The 25,667-nt window shown below is 38.9% G+C and overlaps 2 protein-coding genes across 2 annotated transcripts in view; both read right to left on the bottom strand.

The window, feature by feature from the left end:
- HCLS1 (hematopoietic cell-specific Lyn substrate 1) overlaps positions 1 to 19,261 on the bottom strand; it is a 35,499-nt gene extending 16,238 nt beyond the window's left edge. The window contains exons 1-3 of the mRNA XM_016194911.2: positions 19,145 to 19,261; positions 15,809 to 15,892; positions 14,576 to 14,649 (exon numbers count right to left, since the gene is read on the bottom strand). Coding sequence (XP_016050397.1) covers positions 14,576 to 14,649; positions 15,809 to 15,892 — 158 coding nt within the window. The 5' untranslated portion in view covers positions 19,145 to 19,261. The remainder of the gene's footprint in view (positions 1 to 14,575; positions 14,650 to 15,808; positions 15,893 to 19,144) is intronic.
- Positions 19,262 to 20,792: 1,531 nt separating this feature from the next.
- Positions 20,793 to 25,667, bottom strand: part of GOLGB1 (golgin B1) — an 83,700-nt gene continuing 78,825 nt past the window's right edge. Inside the window, exons 20-22 of the mRNA XM_060198300.1 lie at positions 24,974 to 25,108; positions 22,134 to 22,239; positions 20,793 to 21,998 (exon numbers count right to left, since the gene is read on the bottom strand). Of these exons, the coding sequence (XP_060054283.1) occupies positions 21,864 to 21,998; positions 22,134 to 22,239; positions 24,974 to 25,108 (376 nt within the window). The 3' untranslated portion in view covers positions 20,793 to 21,863. The remainder of the gene's footprint in view (positions 21,999 to 22,133; positions 22,240 to 24,973; positions 25,109 to 25,667) is intronic.

Raw genomic sequence — 25,667 nt, 5'->3', positions numbered from 1 at the left:
GTGTTACTAGCTCAACAACATCAACACTTTAGAACAGTGTCAAAAAGCACCTAGTTCAAAGAACATGTAAATGACTACCTGATATTTCACAAAGTTTTCAGAAGAAGAAAGAACAAAGCAATGTTTGTTTTTCTGCTTAATAGAAAGTTATTAAAATTTTGATGAGAGGTTCATTGAATCTACATATTGTTTTGGAATTTCATTGAACCTATTTATTGTTTTAATGTCAATTCTCCAGTCTAAGACTAATGAATTAGCTCCATTTCCTTGTGCAGAAACTAACTTCTTATCAAATATTTTAGTAAGTCACTCTAAATATGATATGATAATATTAATAATTAAATTTTCAAGGCATAGGATGACGCGTGTATGGAAACAATCTTCAGGAGGAGAAGAAAATAAAAATTACAATTACAATTCCTGAGTGGCATACATATAGACTTATGACAGGTTAATCTCAGATGCCCAAATACCACATGAATGGTGCTATGGTTATGGTATCTCTACCTCGTTGTCTATCTGTCTGCCTAAAATAAGTTAACAAGTGGCCCTGATCTATCTATCTCTCTCTCTCTCTCTCTCACACACACACACACACACACACACACTCACACAAACATATACAGAAAAACTAGAAAAACTCAAAATATCAAGAACTCTCACAATTCAGTAAAAAGACAAAAAAGCCAAATTTAAAAAATGATTTGAGAGGAGACTTCCGGAGGCAGGGCTACGAGCAGCAGCAGATCTGTTTCTCTCCTCTCCTCTCCTCTCCTCTCCTCTCCTCTCCTCTCCTCTCCTCTCCTCTCCTCTCCTCTCCTCTCCTCTCCTGGAAAAACTAGGAATACCAAAGGAGACCACCTGGGACCAAAACAAGACAGGAATAGAATGACTTCAGGAACCCAACAAATCACGGGTGAGTGCAAACACGTGTGGCTGGTGGACAGAGCAGAGCTTGGGAGAGATTAAGTGGCTGGTAACAGTCTGGCAGTTTTTCAGAGACACCACCTCCAGTCTGTTCCACCAACAAGGGGATGGCTGAAGAGAGGAGAGGACTCCCCTGAGACTCACCAAGTGCAACTCTGAGTCTCTATTGCTACTGCCCTCAGAATCTGGAGCAGCGGCAGGGAGGGACACCAGGGGACAGAGATCTAACCAGGAAACTCAGGAGAAGACCTACACCTCGGTGGCATAGCAGTGGGATTCTGAAAGTGTCTTTGCATAAACACTGGATTATCTCTCGCACACCCTGCTTTATCTCTTGGTCAGGAGTCTGTGATTAAGCTAAGAAGCCTACTTATAGTTTAAAAGTCCTCAGGCTCCAATAGCCTACAGGGAGGAAGAAGCACAAAAGAGGCTTTTAAGCCACTGAGCTCCAAATCAGGGATTAAAATACTATTGAAACAACTGTTAACTTCCACAACTGTGAACCCTTTAATTACCTTACTTAGACACAAGTCAATCCAGGCAAGAGATCAGTAATTTGAACAGTACTGAGAGAGGGAACATAATATATGAAATGGTTAAACCAACAAGAAGAAATATTGGAGAAATGAACCAGGACAAGAGTCCAGCTAAAAGCCCCCCAAAGGGTGAAGCACAAAATAATGAGGTCAACATCCAAACACTAGTTGAGGAAATAATCATAGTAGTGAGTAAAGAGTTTGAAAGAATTGTCATCAGAAATACAGGAACAACAAATGAGACTCTGGAAGAAAACACTAATGATCTCAAGGTTATTAGAGAGCTGAAAGCTGAAATCGCTGACCTAAGAATACAACTAGCTGAACAAGCTAAAACAGTACCAGAAAAGGGTAACAAAATAGATGAACTCCAGAAAACAGTAGAGGGGAGAGAGAATAGAATCAGTGAGGCTGAAGACAGAATTAGCAAGATCGAGGATGAATTAGAGACAACTAAAAAAGAAGTAAGAGATCTAAAAAAGAGATTAAAGATGCTGAAAACAACACCAGAGACCTTTGGGATGACTTCAAAAGAAACAATATACACATTATTGGCTTACCAGAGGAAGAAAGAGAGGGAGAGGAAGAAAGCATTCTTCAGGCCATAATAGCTGAAAACTTCTCTAGTCTAGAGAACATCAAAGACATAAATATTCAAGAAGCCCAGAGTGTCCCAAACAGAATTAACCCAGACTTAAAGACACCAAGACACATCACATTTAGAGTGGAAAGGAATAATGATGAAGAAAGGATCCTGAAGGATGCAAGAGAAAAAACAAAGAGTCACCTACAGAGGAAAAGCCATAAGATTAGCAGCAGACTTCTCCACACAAATACTACAGGCCAGAAGAGAATGGAAAGATATCTATGAGAAAGACTTTCAACCAAGACTACTGTATCCTGCTAGACTGTCATTCAGACTAGATGGAGGCAGAAAAACCTTCTCAGACAAGCAACAGTTGAAGGAATCAACTATCACCAAGCCTGCCCTGAAAGAAGTTCGGAAAGGTCTCCTATAAACAACCAGACCACCATAAATAGGCCATATATAAGAACACTATAAAACTCTACAATAATGGTGTTAAAATATCTTCAATCTTTGATATCAATAAATGTCAATGGCCTGAATTCACCAATTAAAAGGCACAGAGTAGAAAGATGGATCAGAAAACACAACTCAACAACATGCTATCTACATGAAACCCACCTAACTCAACAAGATGAACACAGACTTAAAGTGAAAGGATGGAAAACTCATACAAGCCAATGGCCCACAAAAAAGGGCAGGAACAACTATTCAAATATCTGACACGATAGACTTTAAAATAGATAAGATTTAAAAAGATACGAATGGACACTACTTAATGCTCAGAGGATCAGTCCATCAAGAGGACTTAACAGTTATAAACATCTATGCACCCAATGAGAAGCCACCTAAATACATCAGACATCTACTGAAAGAACTAAAGCAATATATTAATAACATCACAGTCATAGTAGAGGACTTCAACACCCCACTCTCTCAACTTGACAGATCACCCAGGCAGAAAATCAATAAAGACATAAGGGAGTTAAATGAAGAGATAGATAAATTAGAACTATTGGACATTTTCAAAGTCATTCATACCAAGAAACTGGAATATACATTTTACTCAAATCCACATGGGTCATTCTCAAGGATAGAGCATATGTTAGGCCACAAAGACAGCATCAGCAAATTCAAGAGTATTGAAATCATCCCAAGCATCTTCTCAGATCACAGTGGAATTATACTAACACTTAACAATCAACAAAAGATGAGTAATAGTCCCAAAATGTGGAAGTTCAACACTACACTTCTTAACAACTTCTGGGTCAAAGAGGAAATAAAGGAAGAAATCAAAATGTTTTTAGAGTTCAATGAAATTGAAGACACAAGCTTTCAAAATATTTGGGACACAGCTAAGGCAGTACTGAGAGGAAAATTCATAGCCATACAAGCACATATTAGGAAACAAGAAAAAGCACAAATAAACAACCTGATTGCACATTTTAAAGACCTAGAAGAAGAAGAACAAAGGAACCCTAAAGCAACCAGAAGGACAGAAATAACTACAGTTAGGGCAGAAATCAATAACTTTGAAAATAAGAAAACCATACAAAAGATCAACGAAAGTAAATATTGGTTCTTTGAAATAGTGAACAAAATTGGCAAACCTTTAGCCAGACTCACAAAACAAAAAAGGGAGAAGACCCAAATAAATCAGATCATAAATGAAAGAGGAGCTATCACAGCAGACAATGTAGAAATTCAACATATCATGCGAGGCTTCTATGTACAACTATATGCCACCAAGCTAGAGAACCTGGAAGAAATGGATGATTTCCTAGATACCTACCAACTTCCAAAACTAAGTAAAGAGGAAGTAGATAACATGAACAGGCCCATAACAGCTAATGAAATTGAAACAGTTATCAAAAATCTTCCCAAAAACAAAAGTCCTGGAACAGATGGTTTTACGAATGAATTCTACAAAACCTTCAAAGAAGAACTAATACCTCTACTTTTAAAAGTCTTCCAGAAGATTGAAGACACTGGAATACTCCCTGCCAGCTTCTATGAAGCCAACATCACTCTGATGCCAAAAACAGACAGGGACACAACCAAAAAAGGAAAATATAGACCGATATCTCTGTTTAACAGAGATGCTAAAATATTGAACAAAATTGTAGCCAACTGGATACAGCAGTATATTAAAAAGACTGTTCGTCATAACCAACTGGGGTTTATCCCAAGCATGCAAGGTTGGTTTAATATACATAAATCAATCAATCAACATGATCCACATCAATTAAAGCAAGACCAAAAACCACATGGTCATATCAATAGATGCAGAGAAAGCCTGCATCTTTTGATATGACCATGTTGACAAAATCCAACATCCCTTTATGATCAAAACACTACAAAAATGGGAATAGATGGAAAATTCCTCAAGATAGTGGAGTCTATATATAGCAAACCTACAGCCAACATCATTCTCAGTGGTGAAAAACTGGAAGCATTTCTGCTCAGATCAGGTATTAGACAGGGCTGCCCATTATCACCATTACTACTCAATATAGTGTTGGAAGTTCTGCCATAGCAATCAGGCAGGTGCAAGGAATCAAAGGGATACAGATTGGAAGAGAAGTCAAACTTTCTCTTTTTGCAGATGACATGATAGTATACACAGAAAAACCTAAGGAATCCAGCAAGAAGCTTTTGGATATCATCAGGCAATACAGTAAGGTGTCAGGCTACAAAATTAACATACAAAAGTCAATGGCATTCCTCTATGCAAACACTAAGAAGTTGAAATACAGAAACCAATTCCTTTTTTTTAAATTTATTTTATTTATTTATTTCCTTTTGTTGCCCTTGTTGTTTTATTATTGTAGTTATTATTATTGTTGTCGTTGTTGGATAGGACAGAGAGAAATGGAGAGAGGAGGGGAAGACAGAGAGGAGGAGAGAAAGATAGACACCTGCAGACCTGCTTCACCGCCTATGAAGCGACTCCCCTGCAGGTGGGGAGCCGGGGTTCGAACCAGGATCCTTATGCCGGTCCTTGTGCTTTGCGCCGCACTACAGCCCGACTCCCAGAAATCAATTCCTTTTACTATTGCAACAAAAACAATAAAATATCTAGGAATAAACCTAACTAAAGAAGTGAAAGACTTGTATACTGAAAATTATGAGTCACTACTCAAGGAAATTGAAAAAGACACAAAGAAGTGGAAAGATTTTCCATGTTCATGGGTTGGAAGAATTAACATCATCAAATGAATATATTAGCCAGAGCCATATACAAATTTAATGCTATCCTCATCAAGATCCCAACCATATTTTTTAAGAGAACAGAACAAATGCTACAAATGTTTATCTGGAACCAGAAAAGACCTAGAATTGCCAAAACAATCTTGAGAAAAAAGAACAGAACCTGAGGCATCACATTCCCAGATCTCAAATTGTATTATAGGGCCATTGTCATCAAAACTGCTTGGTACTGGAACGTGAATAGACATACTGACCAGTGGAATAGAACTGAGATCCCAGAAGTAAGCCCCCACACCTATGGATATCTTTGACAAAGGTACCCAGACTATTAAATGGGGAAAGCAGAGTCTCTTCAACAAATGGTGTTGAAAAAAAAATGAGTTGAAACATGCAGAAGAATGAAACTGAACCACTGTATTTCACCAAATACAAAATTAAATTCCAAGTGGATGAAGAACATTTATGTTAGACCACAAACTATCAGACTTAGAGCAAAATACTGGCAGAACTCTTTTCTGCATAAATTTTAAAGACATCTTCAATGAAACGAATCCAATTACAAAGAAGACTAAGACAAGTATAAACCTATGGGATTACATAAAATTAAAAAGCTTCTGAACAGCTAAATAAACTACTACCCAAACCAAGAGACCCCTCACAGAATGGGAGAATGTCTTTACATGCCATACATCAGACAAGAAACTAATAACCCGAATATATAAAGAACTTGCAAATCTCAACAAGACAACAAATAACCCCATCCAAAAATGGGGGGAGAACATAGACAGAATATTCACCACAGAAGAGATCCAAAAGGCTGAGAAACACATGAAAAAATGCTCCAAGTCTCTGATTATCAGAGAAATGCAAATAAAGACAACAATGAGATACCACTTCACTCCTGTGAGAATGTCATATCAGAAAAGGTAACAGCAGCAAATGCTGGAGAGGTTGTGGGGTCAAAGGAACCCTCCTACACTGTTGGTAGGAATGTAAATTGGTCCAACTTCTGTGGAGAACAGTCTGGAGAACTCTCAGAAGGCTAGAAATGGACCTTCCTTATGATCCTGCAATTCCTCTCCTGGGGATATATCATATATCCTATGGAACCCAGCACACACACCCATCCAAAAAGATCTGTGTACACATATGTTCTTGGCAGCATAATTTGTAATAGCCAAAACCTGGAAGCAACCCAGGTGTCCAACAACAGATGAGTGGCTGGGCAAGTTGTGATATATATATATAATTCAGCTATAAAAAATGGTGACTTCACCATTTTTAGCCAATCTTGGATGGACCTTGAAAAATTCATGTTAAGTGAAATAAGTCAGAAACAGAAGGATGAACATGGGATGATCTCCCTCTCAGGCAGAAGTTGAAATATAAGATCAGAAAAGAAAACACAAGTAGAACCTGAACTGGAATTGGCATATTGCACCAAAGTAAAAGACTCTGGGGTGGGTGGGTGGGGAGAATATAGATCCAAGAAGGATAACAGAGGATCTAGTGGGGGTGGTATTGTTATATGGAAAACTGGGAAATATTATGCATGTACAAACTACTGTATTTACTGTTGAATGTAAAACATTAATTCCCCAATAAAGAAATTTAAAAAAATGTTTTGAAAATATACTTCTCAAACTGATGCTTCTGAACATAAAAGGTATTTTAAAAAAAGTATATATAAAAGGTATAAGAAAGGTATATGAGCAACTCAGGAACTAGTTAAAGCATTGGACTCTCAAGCATAAGGTTCAGAGTTCTATCCCCAGCACTGTATGTGCAAGAGTGATGCTCTGGTTCTCTACTTTCACAAATAAAAAAAATAATAATAAAATAAAATAAAATATATGTGTGATGGGGGTTAGGTGGGGCAGTGATACACCTAGCTAAGCACACATATTACCAAGGGCAAGGACCTGGTTCAATTCCTCCACTCCCCCCTACAGGGGGTCTGCTACAGGAGTGGTGAAGCTGGTCTGCAGGTGTCTATCTCTCTTTCTATCTCCCCATCCTCTCTCAATTTCTCTTTGTCCTACCTAAAACAATATTGTAAATCACTTATTAATGAAAATTTAATTTAAAAACTTTTTTAAAAGGTGTGTGGAAATCTCAATAAATTAGTAGTGAGTTAGTCATTAAAACAATGTAAACTGAAAGTACAACTACATATAAGAGTGGTTAAAGTTAAAAATACTAACAAAACCATATGTAGTAAAAGTATGGAAAAATTGAAGCCTATATACTGCTAGGAATAATAGTAAATCCCTTTCAGAAAATGTTTTGGTAGAGTTTCTTAAAACAATAAACATACATTTACTGTATGACTCAGCAATTATGCCCATAGATTATTTCTTGAAATGAGTAAAAGTATATGCCAACAAAGATTTTCTTGAGGGGCCGGGAGGTAGCGCAGGGTTAAGCACACTTGGTGCAAAGCACACCTACCAGTGTAAAGATCCCAGTTTGAGCTCCCCCCTCCCTACCTTCAGGGGGGAGGGGAGGGTATCACTTCACAAACAGTGAAGCAGGTCTGAGAGTGTCTATCTTTATCTCTCCCTCTCTGTCTTCCCCTCCTCTCTCGATTTCTCTTCTGTCCTACCCAACAACAGCAGCAGTGACAACAATAACAATACATACAACAATGAGGGCAACAAAAGCAACAAAAATGGTGCGGGGAGTGGGGGGAGTGGGGGTGGAAATGGCCTCCAGGAGCTGTGGATTCCTGGTGCAGGCACCGAGCCCCAATGATAATCCTAGAGGCAAAAAAAAAAAAATTGCTTGTAATACCCTCACATTATCAACAACCCAAGTGTTAGTCATGAAAATATTGGATACACCTAATAGTGGTATATTGCTTGTCAAGAAAAAGGAATAAAGAACATAAAAAAACCTTAAATATATCTCAAAAATAGTGTCTTATTTGTCAATAACTGTACTGTAACAAGCCAAAGAATAATAAAATAAAAATAAAGATATAAAAAGTAGTTTGCTGAGTAAAAGAAGACAAGCATCAAAGTGTACTACTTAGAGCATTTAAATGAAATTCTAGGACAGGCAGGCAAATCTGCAATGACAAAAATGCTGACCAGTATTTATATCCAGCTGGAGTGTGAATGGGTATACATTGACTATAAAGACACACTAGGGAATTTTTTTTTTTTTTTTGCCTCCAGGATTATTGCTGGGGCTCAGTACCTGCACTATAAATCCACTGCTCCTGGAGGCTATTTTTTCCCTTTTGTTGCTCTTTTGTTTATCGTTGTTATTATTATTGTTGTTGTTATTGCTGTTGTTGGATAGGACAGAGAGGAACAGGAGACAGAGGGGGAGAGAAAGATAGACACACTTGTAGACCTGCTTCACCGCTTGCAAAGCGACACCCCTGTAGGTCGGGGCGGGGGCTCAAACCCAGATCCTTGCACCAGTCCTTGTAATTCGCACCATATGCACTTAACCCAGCTCCCACTAGGGAATTTTTGTGGTAATTTAAGTATTCAAGATATTGATGTGTTGAGAGGTATATGTGCATATTGTCAAAGCTAATTGAATTTTTTGTTTAAAATCACTGATTATACATCATAAAGTTGGTATTGTTGTAAATAAGAAAGTGAAGAAAAGATGGAATCAGAGACAGAGTTGGCATACTCCTAGACGTTCAAACATACATGATTATAGTTCAGTATAAAGGTCAACAGAACATTCTAACAGAACAGCAACCTTGATGAAAGGCTTAGTTCAAAGAGATCTGTATTCTATTTTCAACAAGAGAGTTACAGACATGGCAAAACATATTTACCAGACACAAATGTAATATTATATAGTGGGCAAGCATTCAGACCACAGAATCAAAGATGAATTCAAATTATATGTCAATGAACAAACTGCTTTACAGCAACACATTCAGTTACTTTTCTGTAAAATTATAAGTCACAATATCTACGGCAATTGTTATTTTGAAAAGACACCTTTTATTTTGTGCAACATATAACAGCTCAATAAATATTAGTCATAATTTACTTTTATGTCATATTCAAAGCTTGTACCCTCATGTGGTAAACAGAGCTTTTATCTCTAGTCACTACTGGGAAATAGAAACTGGTAAGATCATTTTCTTCAGCACCCTGAACACTTTTTATAGCATATCTTGGACCAGTTCTTAGATTTATAGAATTTTATTACAGTATTCTTGGCATTATACCATTTTTTCCTTCTTGGTATAAAATACTAGGGCATAAGAATGTGGACAGGGGCAACTGAGGCAGATACACTATGATTATAGCTCTGTAAGACTCTAACCTAAAGACCTGTTAGATTTTAGGAAGTATTAAAAACACATTTTCACAGAGAAGTGCTATTCAAAGTGAGGTTTACAAGCCCAATTATTTCTATTCTACAATTAAATAATATAAAAATTGAGAGTAGACACTGGAAATTTGTATAGCCATTTGACATGGCATTTTTAAACCAGTTGAATTTAAAGAAGTGTGCTTGCATTTTTCTGTTATTTAAAAAAATAATTTTCTATTAATTCCATTTTATTTTTTATATAGTAGCTTTGATAGATTTGAAAATATGAAAACCTTTGGTCCTCAGGCCCAAAGAAGACAGATCCCCAAAACCTAACTCTGGTTGGTCTCAACAAATGTCTAAACAACTGAGAGAAAAATCTAAGATAATCAGATAAAGAAGGGACTACAAAAGTTGAATAAGGGCAAGAGACTGGCCCACTTAATAATGGCCTGTTTGATCAGTATCACACCATCTCTGGTCATCTGGGGTCCTAGTTAGGGAATTCTTGCATTCCCATACATATGCGATGGGCCTTGACCTCTCTTCGTGACCACTGCTCGCTTCCATAAGGAACAGCGAGCGTCTTGAGGGCCCTCTCAGGACCTTGGCTCTACCATAAAGCAATGATGGTAGGTATAACCCCAGTCTCTGAAGGGAGGCTGAGAGTAACTTACCCTGCCATTTGAAAAAAACTGATCCTAAATGAGTGCAGCCTGCAATGTTCCTCAGATGTGACCATGAGCTAATAAGCTCAGACCAATAAGGATTTAGAGGTTACACAGGCTCTGGCATTAAATATAAATAAGCATTTACATATGGGCCCTGGAGCAGGTGGATAGAGGCAAATAATTCATTTTAGCCACATTTTTTTTTTTAAAATAAGACTGGGAGCTACTTCTTTCCCTAATCCAACTTTTAGCCCTTTTCTCCACTCTGACACCATTCTCTCAGACAATATTCTCATTCAACCTCAGGCTAGCTACCAAACTCAGGCAAAACTAGTTGTATGACCCCAGGAACATGCCTAAAATTCTTCTAGCTTTCTTCTACCCTAAAAAAGATGATCTAATAATTACATGTAGGCTGTGGAATCCTGTGGCTGTAAAGAATGTAGAGCCGATCCCTAATCTCATCTGTTCTAATCCTACTTTCTGGTTCCTGTTCATTAACTGTCTTGTCTCAACTTAGGTCATGCCACCTTCCAGACACCAGGCTGCAGAAGCTACCATGGCTCCACCCCAACTTCTTTGGGCAGATGACCTCACCAATGTGTCCTGGACCCTCGCATTTCCAGTGCTCTTGTCCACTAGGGAAAGATAGAAACAGGCTGGGGGTATGGATCAATCTATCTATGCCCATGCTCAGCGGAGAAGCAGCTACAGAAGCCAGAACTCTTACCTTCTGCTCCTCATAAACAACCTTGATTCATACTCCCAGTGGGGGAGAAGTGATAGGATGAAGATAAGAGGATTCCAGCTCCATCAGCACCCAGAGAGAGAGAAAGGAGAGGGACATATGGAAGTAGTTATGATGTTATGAGTGGTTTAGAGAGAAAGAATGGATTGAATCAGAAAAAGAAGAGGCAACTATGTATAAATGTGGACAGATAGTTGTAGAGATGATGGTTGGCCTATGTCTACAACCTTAGGGGAACTGTGGTGGATTGCAGTGGAGAGAGTGAAGATTCAGAACTCTGGTGGTGGGAATGGTGTGGATTCAAACCCCTATCAACATATAATTCTATAATATAAAAATATAAAAAATAAAATTAAATAAATAAAAATTTTAAAAGCCCTCGGTCCTCTAGAGAGTATTCTGCTAAGTGAAATAAGTAAGATGGAGAAAGAAAAACACAGTATTCCAGTCACTTGTGGCAAAGAAACATCAAACAAAAAAAATGAACAAATAAAACAAACAAACAAAAAAACTCTGGTTACCAAAAAGAAATGGGAAACAGGTGAGAAAATTGGATAAAGGGAATCAAATATATAGTGAATGATGAAAATTGACTTTTAGTGATGAACAGAATGTAGCAATACAGATGTTGATATGCATATATGTGTTCACTTGAATTCTATGTAATGTTTTAAAACAGTTGTCAATTAAAAAGGAACTAAACCTTCTATATATATTTTTTAGAGTAGAAGAATAAGGATCCTTTTTCAGCCTGTGAAGAGACAGTGAAGAGCATGAGAAGGCTGAATAGAATGGTAAAGATGGAAGAAAAGGAAGAGGACCTTGAAAAACAGACATTTTCTAGGAAACGTTACATTGCTTGGAGCCGTTTGGCCCAGGACTCCTCCATACAATAGATGAGGGATGGATAGGATCATTTAAGTGATTTATCAAATAACTAAACTACTCCCCAAACTAAATTTACTTGATAGACCTAGAAAAGGAAAGATTATGGTGTGAAGGGGTGGGGGGAGAGGTAATGAGATTAGTGTGAACCACAATCACTTCCCTTTCCTGCTTTGAGTCACTCAGCTCTGCCAGTTAATTTTCTGTCCAACTTCCCCCTCCCTCACAAAGGCCTTAGTAATTCCCACTTGACTCTAAAAACTGGGTAAGTCCACAAGTTAGAGAGAATACCAGAATATTAGAGACTGAATACTAGATGTTCCTCTTTGATCACAGGGAAAACTGAGAATCAAAGAAGCATGATTTATTCAAGGTCATCTAACTAGTTACTAGCAAAGATTGGAATTTGTAACTCAGTAGCTTGGAAAATTGGGAGGAGTGTATATTGTGCATATGTCTCCGCCACTTAATCTACCATAAGTAGTCTCTATTAGGCTAGTAAGGAGATATCTTTGATCACATGACTCATGTTTAATACATGTACCATATGGTAATGTCTATGTACTGGATTGTGCAGCACAGCATTCTAGGTGAATACTACTTAAGAAGTATGATTGTCATCTACTTACATGTTTATGCTAGGATTTTAGGAACGTAAATTTGAGCAAATAAATATGTTAACAGGAAAAGTAAGTAATATTACTGAACAACACTCAACATCAGCATATGCCAGTTCATTGAATTCTAATCATACAGAGTAGCTACTATTTTCTTCATTTCATGTATAAACTAGTCAAGATTTATGAAGTATGTCTAGTACTAGTTCTGCTAGTGCCTTGCTGGTACTAGCAGAACTGTGAACTAAATATAAAATTATATAATATCCAAACTTAAGTTTTTCTATAAAATCATGGCAGGAATTCCTTAAAGTTTCTACTTCCATTATGTATAATACAGGCCACTCAACATTTGAGCTAATTTGTATCCGAATCTTACATGCCTTACTGAAGAGAGGAAATAAATATAATAGACCTACTTATGGCAAATAGTAGAGTTGTTAAAAATGAGACAGGGAACAGAGTTGGAGGATAAGAGGAGAGATGGCATAAAAGCAGTGACAACTATAATAACATACTCAGAGGAAAGAAAAAGTAAAGACATTCTCTTTCTCATGGTCTGGGAGGTGGCATAGTGGACAAACCACTGGACTCTCAAGCATGAGGTCCTGAGTTCAATCCCTGGTAGCACATGTACCAGAGTGATGTTTGGTTCTTTTTCTCTCTCCTATCTTTTTTATGAAAAAAATTAATTCTTTTTTAAAAAGTCATTCTCTTTTTCGCTTTTTCTTTTAAAATATAGTGTTAGCACAGATATATACAAATAATGTCAAAGGACATAAATTATGGTGATGTTGGGTATTATACAGCAAATCCTAACAAAGGGATTTTTCAAACTTAACCCAATTACCAAATAATGCGATTATAACAATAACTATCTATTGTCTTCTTGAACCCTAAGACAGCAGGAACCTCACATCTCCACTATAGAGCCTATATTTTCCCCAGTCCTGGAACCTTAGGCTGGGGCGCACTTTCCTACATGATTCTCTTAATTCATACCAAATAATATTGCATCTGCCAATCCCAACCTAATCAACGCAATGAGTACCACCTCAGCATGCTTCACTTCAGACAGTGTCTGGAGACTTCGGGTGTGGAATGATAACCCTTCAGCTTCATTACTCAGGTGAGACCTTTCCTTTCATAGTATTCTCTAATTCCATTCAAGGCGGTGAACTTCCTAACAAAGTCCCCAAACCTAGATATAGACCAGGTCCCATGAGATAGAGCATATGTTCACATGTATCCATAAATTAGGGCAAAATATATACCTAAAAGCAAAAGTACACAATAGTCTGCAGTGAGTACCCCCTAACACTTCATCTGCACTATTCCAGCCTTTAGGTCCATGATTGCTCAACAATTTGTTTGGCTTTGTATGTTAACTCTATGTTAACTCTGTTTTCAGCCACCAGGTTCCAGATGCCAGCATGATGCCGACCAGACTTCCCTGGACAGATGACCCCACCAATGTGTCCTGGAGCTCTGCTTCCCCAGAGCCCCACCCTACTCTTTCGAGAGAGGCAGGCTGCGAGTATGGATCGACCAGTCAACGCCCATGTTAATCGGAGAAGCAATTACAGAAGCCAGACCTTCCACCTTCTGCATCCCACAATGACCTTGGGTCCATACTCCCAGAGGGATTAAAAAATGGGAAAGCTATCAAGGGAGGGGATGGGATACGGAGATCTGGTGGTGGGAACTGTGTAGAGTTGTATCTCTCTTATCCTACAGTTTTGTTAATGTCTCCTTTTTTAAATAAATTTTTAAAAATATAGTGTAAGAGAATACCCCCAAAGTTATCACTAAGTCACCTTCCTGTCCAATTTTTATTTTATATTTTTGTGAGAGAGAGTAGTGGGAGGAGATATACAGAGTACCATTCCACTATCCATGAAGCTCTAGCACTCTTCTCGTTAGTGCTTTCATGCAGTGCCAGGGATTTAACCCAAGGCCTCACATGTAGAAGGCATGTGCTTTAATCAGGTTACGTCTTCACTCCTACATTTTCTCTTCTTTCCTTGTCTTCTCCTGAGTCTCCAAGATTTCCTTTGCTTGTTCCCATAGCCCTTTCCTCCCCCAATCCATTTGGTACGTACTTGATATGCTCTTTTCGTCCAGAGCCCTCAATAGTCTTGGCTCCCCATCGTTGCTCCTTCTCAGAGATGTCATTCTGCAAAAGATAGCACTCAGCAGTCAGTAATGGCAAGAAATATGCCACTCTGAGAGGTCAGATAATTGACACATATGCCCTATCAATTCTCTGAGTCAGCTGGCGCCTTCAATCAGGGGTTTTATTCTGACATTCTTATTCAGATTGTACTCTGCTACCAAGTTGTAAATACTACTATGATGCCAACCTGACTTCACTGGGACAACCTCACCAATGTATTCTGGAACCCCACCTCCCCAGAGCTCTGCCCCACTAGGGAAAGAGAGAGACAGGCTGGGAGTATGGATAGACCTGCCAACACCCATGTTCAGCAGAGAAGCAGTCATAGAAGCCAGACCTTCCACCTTCTGCAACATAATGATTCTGGGTCCATGCTCCCAGAGGGATAAAGAACAGAAAGTTTTCAAGGAAAGGAATGTATATGGAACTCTGGTAGTGGGAATTGTGTGGAATTGTACCCCTCTTATACTATGGTCTTGTCAATATTTTTTATTTTATGAATAAATCAAAAAAAATTTTTTTAAAGATTAAACTGGGAGTTGGGCAGTACTGCAGCAGGTTAAGCGCACATGGCGCGAAGTGCAAGGACCAGCATAAGGATGCCAGTTCAAGCCCCTGGCTTCCCACCTGCAGGAGTGTTGCCTCACAAGCGGTGAAGCAGGTCTGCAGGTATCTATCTTTCTCTCCTCCTCTCTGTCGTCCCCTCCTCTCTCCACTTCTCTCTGTCCTATCCAACAATGACATCAATAACAACAATAAGGTCAACAAAAGGGAATAAATAAATATTTTTAAAAAGATTAAACTGATAACCTATGAACCCGCCTTTTTTTACTCTGTATCCTTCATACTTTCCACCTTAAAGTCCCTTAAAACTTATAAATCACCCCAAATTACACATGGCTAGTTCAAACATTGGCTCAAAAGTCAAAAGAATCCATGGTTGACTAATCACGTCTGGTATGGACTACCAGTTATAGTATCTAATTCCTTTGAACCTGTCACCTTTCATCTTCATGTATACCCTACTTATATCTGAATGACCCAGATGAGGACTAGCTGAGTCACAGACTTAGCCCTCTCAAAGATTACAATGACCCAAATGCTTCCCTCTAACTCTTACCCTTAATTGTCCAAAAAAAAAAACTATTTCCAAACTCACCACAAAGTCAGGATCTGTGTCCCAGTCATCACCCTGGGTCTCCATGGAAACAGATACATCATGTCCTACTACAGACTTCCACATCTGGTGGTGACAAAAAATGGGAATCATTGGGGGGTGGTTAGAGGAGGGAAAACAAGATTGTTGAAGTCAGTGATATAGTTGTCCAATACTTCTCACACCTTAAAACAGAGACCAAGGCAAAGTAGATGGGAGTTTTAAGAAAACACTTCTGTGCAGTTTGAGAAGAGTAGATAGGGGTTAATTTAATATACATTATCATGGGAGTTGGGCGGTAGTGCAGCAGGTTAAGCGTAGGTGGTACAAAGGGCAAGAACCAGCAGAAGGGTTTTGTATTTATTTTTAAAAAAATTTTTTATTACCTTTATTTATTTGATAGAGACAGCCAGAAATCAAGAAGGAAAGGGGGGGTGACAGAGAGGGAGAGAGACAGAGAGACAGAGAGACACCTGCAGCCCTGCTTCACCGCTGTGTGAAGCTTTCCCCCTGCAGGTTGGGACTGGGGGCTCGAACCTGGGTCCTTTCACACTGTAATGTGTGTGCTTAACCAGGTGCACCACTGCCTGGTCCCCAGTGTTTCCTTTTTATGAATAATTTTTTAAAAAAGAAACTAAAAATAAATAAATAAATAAATAAATAAATAAATAAAGAGATCTGAAGGTCACTGCTTAAAATGATAGTCAAGGATGCTAAAGCATCCCTCTAGATATCAGCATTTCACTCAGATTTTTACATGACTTTTTCTGGTAGTCAAAACATAAATTGGTCTAGATCCCGATAAGAGATCTTACACTCCTCCCTACAACCTGCTCTCAACCTCCAGTGCAAGTGCTACCCCACCTTCACACTGACAGTGCCCAGTGCAGGTGTATAAGGTCTGGAGGGACAATCAGCTGAAATCCGTACATTGAGCAATAGATGGGAAAGCATTATTTACTGGGGATAAACAAACAATTACTCAATTAAAACCAGATTACCTATATTTCTAAGGGAGATAATTGATCTCAAAATGTAGACCATGTTATAAATCCTTTATTTTGAATGCTAAGGTATTGGACTTATCAATAAAATATATGTGAAAGGGAGTCGGGCTGTAGCGCAGCGGGTTAAGCGCAGGTGGCGCAAAACACAAGGACCGGCATAAGGATCCCGGTTCGAACCCTGGCTCCCCACCTGCAGGGGAGTCGCTTCACAGGCTGTGAAGCAGGTCTGCAGGTGTCTATCTTTCTCTCCTCCTGTCTTCCCCTCCTCTCTCCATTTCTCTCTGTCCTATCCAACAACGACAATAACAATAATAACTACAACAAGGGCAACAAAAGGGAATAAATAAATAAATATAAAATATTAAATATATATATATATATATGTGAAAGACATTTTGAGAGCACTTGAAGGAGGCATCAAATTGTTACTTTGTGTGATCAGCATTTCTGCTGACCCTGCCAGTGTGAATCAAGAAAGGCTATGCAGTTATTCTACATCTGTAGGGCCCTAGATCTTGGTGTGAAGAATAATCAGTACTCATCTGTTTTGATGTCCACTGAGACTTCCTGGCCTTGGTACCACTTGCCAGCTGGAAACTCCCCTTCCCAACCTTCTCTGCTCAAGACACCTTATCCCACTGGTGTCTTCCATCCCATCTCCCCCCCCCTTTCTCCCCACCAGGGTTATCTCTGGAGCTCAGTGCCTACACAACAAACCCACAACTGCTGGTTGCTATTTCTTACTTTTGGGTAAAGACAAATGGAAATTGAGAGGGAAAAGGGACACAAAGAGATAAAGAGACACCTGTAGACCTGCTTCACTACTTACAAAGCTTCTCCCCTGCAGGTATGGACCAGGGGCTTGAACTCTGGTCCTTGTTCATGGTAACATGTGCTATACCAGGTGAGCCAGCACATAGTCCCTTCCCTCTACACTCTTTATTGTGTCTTAAAGGAGTCCCTCTTTTCAGCACTTCTAGCACTCTTTAGTCTCTCTACCCAAAATCTTAAACTTGCTTTTTTCTATTTCCACTTGAAAACTCCATCTTTCTCTGTACTCTTTGCAAAACCTCTTGGAAACCAACCAGTCCAAGGGATTTTGGGAGTGGGGGTGGTAAATAAGTTGAAGACATGCAGAGGACACTGGGGAACTGTTGACTAAGTAAATTTTGCTGTGGGATGACTCAGTGCTGAGAACAGGTCTGTCTTCCTCTTTGAGGCAGGATAGGGGCAGGGGTTAGGAAAGAGATGCAGATAGACAAGATCTAGGACCCCAGCTCCTAGACTGCTCTGCAACAACAGAATTTCACTAAGTATAGTGGAAAAGAGATGTTTCTGAAATAATCATAAGCGATAACAAAATAATAAGCACCAATGGTCCTGTTTTCTTTCCTGCTACTGCTCAGAGTCCTCAACTCAATTCACTCAAAAACTTCCTATCTTCATCTCCCATCAACTCTCCTATTTTTCTGTAACAAAGGGAAAAGTATCTGATATACAGACTTTATTATCATAACCAATAAATACTTTATTGTCATAACCAGAATAAAGACACTAAGAGGTGTGAAAGTGGAAGACTGGAAGGAGACTTGGTGAGGTACAGACATTGGTATATTAGGTGCAACCAAGGACCTTAAAATGTCTTACAGTATCAATAAAGTACATGGACTGGGAGTCATTAAAACCTGGTGCTCAGCCCAGCTCTGTCACTAAGTTCCTATGGGAGCACGGATAAGGTAATCAACATAATGAGATGAATTTGTCAGACACCAGACTAGGCAGTTTATACACATTAAGTAATTTGGTAATTCACTGAATTATCTCTGACACTCAGTTTTCCCCAACTGAAAAGAGAGATTAACCTAAATTATCTACAAAATCCCCTCCACTTCAGATATTCTGGGAAACCGTGACCCCACAATCATAGAAACTAGCCCTAGATGAACCATCATGCCTTAATTTGGCCTCCTCTGCACTTCGGTCTCAGAACATTAGCAATTACTTCCTGATCTGTCACTATGTCTCCCTTTTAGATTATATACTCTCCAAGGGCAGAGACTTTATCTCCTGTGGAGGCACTTCCAAGTCTGCCTAGAAGCAAAACATCTTAGACAGTGGTATAGACTATGGGCAGAAGCCTAGATGACTTCTGAATTATATTCCAGCCCCTTAGTTCCTCACTATTCACAGCCACTCACACCCCAGTCCTATGGCCATAAAAAAATAAAAGTCTACTAAGACTGACCTTCTCATTAACAACTAAGAGCCAGGTAGAATTTCTTACAGTTCTGGCCCTGTGCTCCCCATTTTTCCCCTTGCTCACAGTACCCACCTCCAATCGCAGGAGTGTTTGCTCCCCTTGGTAACACTAGGATCCCTCTCCAGTTGTTGCTGCTTGAGAATAAGAAACTCAGACCTGCTGCTCGAGTTCCGTATTCAGGTTTTCAGTCATTTCCTGCCACCATGTCCTCACAGCTACTTCCTGAAACTTGAGTCAGTTCCTTCTGCTTGTGCACTTAAGTAAATGAGGGTTAAAAGCTTCTGTCTAGTCTTTTCCAAGGCTTTGAGAGTCCAAGGGAACTCCTACGAAAATGTTATTATTACTACTCTCAGTTTATAATCTAGTCAGAAGGAGCAAAACATTCAAACAAGTTCAAAAGAATGCTGTAAAGTAGCATTACTGTCCTCAATATGTAGCCTAGACAGTTATATCTGCTGTAGTAAGAGAATCTGGAAGCAATCAAGAAAGATTAATTTAAAAAATTATTTCATGTGGATTTAAAAGTATCACATTTAAAGATTATATATTTATATATGTATATATGTGCATATATTTCATATCAGTGCTGATCAGTTGAGTGATGAAATGGAATAACTCATGAGAAAAAGGAAGATGTGAAAGGAGAAAAGTTAAAAAATTGTTTAAGAGACAGGGAAGTATCTGAACTAATTTGAAAAAGATATGGCTCCAGAGAGTAGGAAGAAATCTGGAACAATCAGCTGTTACCAAAAAATGAGCTATCTGTGTGGTATTCTGTGTGAGGGTTCAAGATTTCCTGTCTCTTTTGACATCACACTTACTCAGGCAACTTGTTTTGAATGAAGTGTGAGAAACAACATGTCAGTTTCTGTTGGAGTCTTTCAGACCAGGGAGTTTTGCCATGTTTTTTGGATCACAATCACCAAGTAACCTGTAATTCTCCAGAGTGGTATACCTCTGTTCCCACACTCCTGCACAGAGGGGTACCTAGGGAGTCTAATGTTCTCAATATGCACTAGAAAATTTATTTTCAGGTTTAGGCATAAATCTGCAAGGAACCTCATGGTTCAGTGTCAGGGTGACTTTTTCTTCCCCTTTTAATATGAAATAGAAAGGGAGAGACACTTGCAGCACTGTTCCACCATTTGTGAAGCTTCCTCCCTATAGGTGGAGACTGAGGTCTTGAACCTGGATCTTTGCACATAGTAATATGTGCACTCTACCAGGTGGACCACCACCTAGCCCCTATGATGAAAAATTTCTCACTTCACCCAGAGGTCTTTTGGCTGGGGTCAGAAAATCCTACATAACCATTACTGATGTTGGCTAATGAAATAAGTCTATATAGAATAGGAAACCTTTTTTTATGCCAAGGACCATTTGGATATTTACATTATTTTTTGAGGGTCATACAAAATTATCAATTTGAAAATTAGCACTTAATGTTATGAAAAAAGCTACACTATTTATTGAATTTTGAGTCCCACCTGCTACCTTGATAGTGTCAAACTAAATGATTTCAAGTGCCTTACATGGCCTGAGTGTCATATAGTCCCCACCCCTGCTGTAGAACTTTCTGCCTACCCCACCCCCACTTCCAATCCCGTTTAGCCTATTACTATGCCCTCATTGACCTTCTTTGTCCCTAGTAATGCAAACATGGTATCAATGTGTGTGCACATTCAAACATACACACGCCACAATTTTTCACTCTGAAAATACTTTTATTTTACAGTTCAGGAAAGTTCCTAGATTGCTATGGCCAAGATGTGGTTGTGATAGAACAAAGGATGATTAGTCAGTTCACCAGTTTTCTGTTTTCTTTGAATGATGAGAGTACATAGGGAAAATATCATGGGCACAAAAGAAAAAGAAGAGGAAAAGGAGGAATAGGCACAAATGGAAATCAATTCTGAATTTTGTTCTCTGGCCTAGATTTAAACATTTTTGTCTTCTCTGTATTCTCCCTCCATTTTCCTTATATCTGTCACCATAGAAGTCAATGTCTATGGGACTGAGAAAATTGAATAACCGTCACCAACAGCTAACACTTTCAAGAGGCTAGGAATCAGAATTCCCTGGCACTTAAAAGAGGTTCCCAGTTTGCTGCCTTAGGAACCACAATCAAGGCATATTTAGAGATCACAGAAATGACTAGACTCTGAATCCCCCTGTACACATCCAGTTCTTTCCATGGACAGTTAATACTTTAGTGCACACTTAATCAAGGGCACAAGCAATGGGATCCTCCTATTTTATAGACCAGGCACAAATCTCACTGTGATGATGTCTGCACATCCAGGGAAAGAGTCCCGAGGAATTCTTCAGCGCTCGATCTGTTTTGCAAGAGACCTAATTAGATATTTTATGTTTCCTAGAACTTATTTTAAAGGCAGGACTATCTTCCCTCTGTGGCAAGAAAGGAAAATATATAAAATAAATGAGGCAAAGAAAGTTTCATAAAAAAATGATACTGGACTTGAGATTACTAGGCTTACTCCTGGCTAGAAGAAATCGCTCAGCATCTATCACCATACAACGGAAGGCTCAGCAATCAACTATGGAGCCTCTTCAGATATTTAAAAGTGCTCAGGGTCTGGGCAGTAGGAAAAGCAGATTTGTTGATCCCTGTAGCTATAATCTGTGCTCATCTACCCCTCTATTGTAGGCACTTTCTGTGGGCAGTTGGGAGAAACTATCTGTAAATGGGAAGACTGTTCCACTGAAACAGACGAGTGGAGGTGAGGGAAATCCAAGTTCTGCGGAGTGGTCCAAAAGGTGAGAACTTTGTTTATAGATGACCTGTGAAACACAGAATGAGCAGGACATGGACCATCAGAAAGTAGATGGCTGCTAGCAGTGGCACTCGGGTTCGAGAGTGACATAGTGAACGCAGAACCCGCTTCCATCCAACACCACTCCGGGTCTAAAAGAAAGAAAGAAAGAAAGGAAAAAAAAAATGTCAGAGAGTTCTGTTTATAGGGATATGACCTCTTGCCTCAACACAGTCAGCTGATCCTGAGCAGATGATAACCTCTCTTCACCCTTCTACCTTTCTTACCTGACGACAACTGCTGCTTGTAAGATCTATTAACAGTGCCTGCTCCTGAGTGCCACAGGAGCCAATGATAGGAGTCCTAGCAGAGTCCCATTCACCATGCTCCAACCTGGGTTAAGAACAAAGAGGCATAACATTAGTTCTTAGCATGAGAAGCTGACCAAGTAGTTTTCCTGGTCATCTTGTCATGTGATGTAGCAGAAGGGACTTACCTCAGTCCCTAATCCCATGTAGAGTGTACTGGTTGACAGGGTTCTTCTAGCATCAGGAAGAGAGAATAATTACCAGGAATTGATTGTTGACTATGTGTGTATATATATCTAACATATACATATATATACATATACACACACATATATATGTGGACTAGGTGTTTTATGTACATTTAATCCTTTAATACTGAGATTGGTGTTACCTTTAAAGTAAGACTTTAAGAGGTAAATAACCTATACACAATGACATAACCTAAGTAAAGCTGAGCCAGAATTCAAAACTCAGGTTACAGGGGCCAGGCAGTGGCACACCTGGTTAAGCACACACATTACAGTGTGCAAGGTCGCAGGTTCAAGCCTCAGGTCCCCACCTGGAGGAGGAAAGCTTCACAAGTGGTGAAGCAGGGCTGCAAGTGTCTCTCTCCCTATTCCTCTCTCCTTTCTCAATTTCTCTCGGTCCCTATCCAATAAATAATAAAGTTAAAAAAAAAAAAAAACACCTCAGGTTACTTCTAGGTTTCATGCTCTCTTTTCTTTTTCTTTTTTCCACTGTACTACACTTGATTCAGTCTCTAATCAACTTTTTAAAAATTTTATTTAAGGTTAATTGGCAAAGGCATCCAATGAAGATTTAATTTAATTTTATTTTTAATTAATTAATTAATTAATTTTTTAACCAGAGCACTGCTCAGCTCTGGCTTATGGTGGTGCAGGGTATTGAACCTGGGACCTTGAGGCCTTAGGCATGACAGTCTGTTTGCATGACCATTATGCTATCTACCCCTGCATTTTACATAAGATTTTTGTGGGGTTTTCAAAATTAAATAGTACTGGCAGCCATTAATGCTTTGTGCATCATTTTTTGCTAATTTGTTTATTAAAACTTCTCTATATAATGAAGAAGTTTACCCACTCAATGGTTTTGTGAGACAATAAAAGCTGTAGTGTGAGGAAGGGAGAAAAAAATTTTTTTTTGCCAAGGTTCAAATAGGTGATAAAAATTAAGAAGCTGCATATATGCTGACTATACTCAGTAAGCATTGCTTACTGGGGCTGCCACCTCTGCTATTTAAACTTTACTTGAAGGTGTTATATGCCATTAAGGGAAGAGACAATATATACATAGGTGTATTTACCCCATCTCTCCAGAATAAAAGTGTCTGCTTGTAGTGTTTGTTTGTTTTTGATTTATTTCTTACTGAGATAGTAAGGGAGAGAGGAAAAAAAAAAAAACAAAAACAGAGCATCAGTCTGGCATATATAATGCTAGGGATCAAATTTGGGACCTCATGCTGGTGAGTCCAATGCCTCAGGTTGGTTTAATGTTTCCTTACAATTAAAGCAACCAGCAGCAAAATATTTGTAGCCACCGTTTACTGCCTCATGCAAATGATTTTCTTGACTGGTCAGTTGGAAATAAGGATCTAGCAGCTAAGTAGCTCTGTACTTCCAAATTACTTGAAGTAGACCTCTCATAAGAAGTAGTTGTGGGAGTCGGGCGGTAGCGCAGCGGGTTAAGTGCACGTGGCGCAAAGCACAAGGACCGACGTAAGGATCCCGGTTTGAGCCCCCGGCTCCCCACCTGCAGGGGAGTTGCTTCACAGGCGGTGAAGCAAGCAGGTCTGCAGGTGTCTGTCTTTCTCTCCCCCTCTCTGTCTTTCCCTCCTCTCTCCATTTCTCTCTGTCCTATCCAACAACAAGGACATTAACAACGACAATAACTACAACAACAAAACAACAAGGGCAACAAAAGGGAAAATTAAAAAAAAAAAAAAAAAAAAAGAAGTAGTTGTGTAGGGAGCCAGGCGGTAGTGCAGTGGGTTAAGTGCACAAGGACTAGCCTAAGGATCCTGGTTCGAGCCCCTGGCTCGCCACAGGTGGTCAAGCAGGTCTGAAGTTGTCTATCTTTCTCTCCCCCTCTCTGTCTTCCCCTCCTCACTCCATTTCTCTCTGTCCTATCTAACAACGATGACATCAATAACAACAATAATAACTAGAACAACAATGAAAAACAACAAGGGCAACAAAAGGGAAAATATATAAATATAAAAAAATTAAAAAAAAAAAAAAAAAAAAAGAAATAGTTGTGTTACTACACTCAAACTCTTATTTTTGCCATGGCAGATTCTCCATTGAGGAAAATTTACTTTGCTGAACACTGCCTGTGAAATTCAAGGTAAGACTCATACTACTCAACAAATCAAAAGCTATATTCTTTTTTGGCTATTTTCTTTGCCAAATGCTTCAATCTTAAAAAAAAAAAGTTTTAGATTTAGAAATCAGATGTAGGATGGGGTTGCCAATTATCTGGTTGTTTAAAGAATCATACACCTACCTCAGATAGTTATTACTGGGATATTTAAGATAGCTTACTACATCTTACATGAAATAGCTGTCAATAAATGGTGGGTACTATTATTAATCTTTAAGAATACTATTTTGGAAACTATGGGCCTCCTAGATTCCAGAGGTATAGTGTTCTCCTAGGTGACAGTAAAGAACCTAAACTCACTGCAGCACCCACTTCAAAATGACAGTAAGATCTGAAGGGTTTGCAAGTCTGTTCCCTGAAATGTGAATGAGTATGAAAGGATGAGAAGTGAACACATGCTATCCTTTTCAGCTCATTACCGTCTGATCTGCTCCTCAGCCACAGAGAGGGCATTCTCAGCAGTTGCTCTTTGGTCTCGCTCTTCTTCTAGCAGTTTTCTCAATTCATTCATCTCCTGTTTAGTGTTGTAGAGCTGCTTCTGGGCTTCTGAAAAGCTTCAGGATGAAAGAAAAACAAACATCATCAATGCATGCATAACATAATTGCTGACACAAAGGAATCAAAATTTTTATCAGGTTATAAAAAGGGAAATTTATAGATGCTTGTGCAAACACCTCTGTGTCTATCTATTAGTAATTTACCAGTGGCTCACAAATCTATAAGATTTTTAGATGGTTTCACATCCATATATGGTTATATGTAAGTCACTGTGCTCACCACCAAAGTGCTAGGCTTCTGATAACCTCTGATAAACACCATAGTTCTCACAAAGTCTAAGGGAAAGTTTGGTTACTTTATTTTGGTTGTTTCAAAGAGTATTTTAAAAACATACCCAGATTAAATAAAGTTAGGATTAAAGACTTTAGGGACTGATATATAGTAGTTTTCATTTGAATGTCATAGGGTTCAAAAGTGGGGGTATTCCAATGTATGCTGTTTGTAGTCGTTTTCCTTTACAAGCTTTTCACACACAATTTGCTATTATAATTGGTACTGTTTATCTTCACATCACTTTTGTACAGATGACAAAATAATAAGATATTTAATCCAGCA

Source organism: Erinaceus europaeus, chromosome 9, assembly GCF_950295315.1.
Source record: "Erinaceus europaeus chromosome 9, mEriEur2.1, whole genome shotgun sequence".
Classification (NCBI taxonomy): domain Eukaryota; kingdom Metazoa; phylum Chordata; class Mammalia; order Eulipotyphla; family Erinaceidae; genus Erinaceus; species Erinaceus europaeus.
This window is presented reverse-complemented; position numbering and strand designations above follow the sequence as displayed.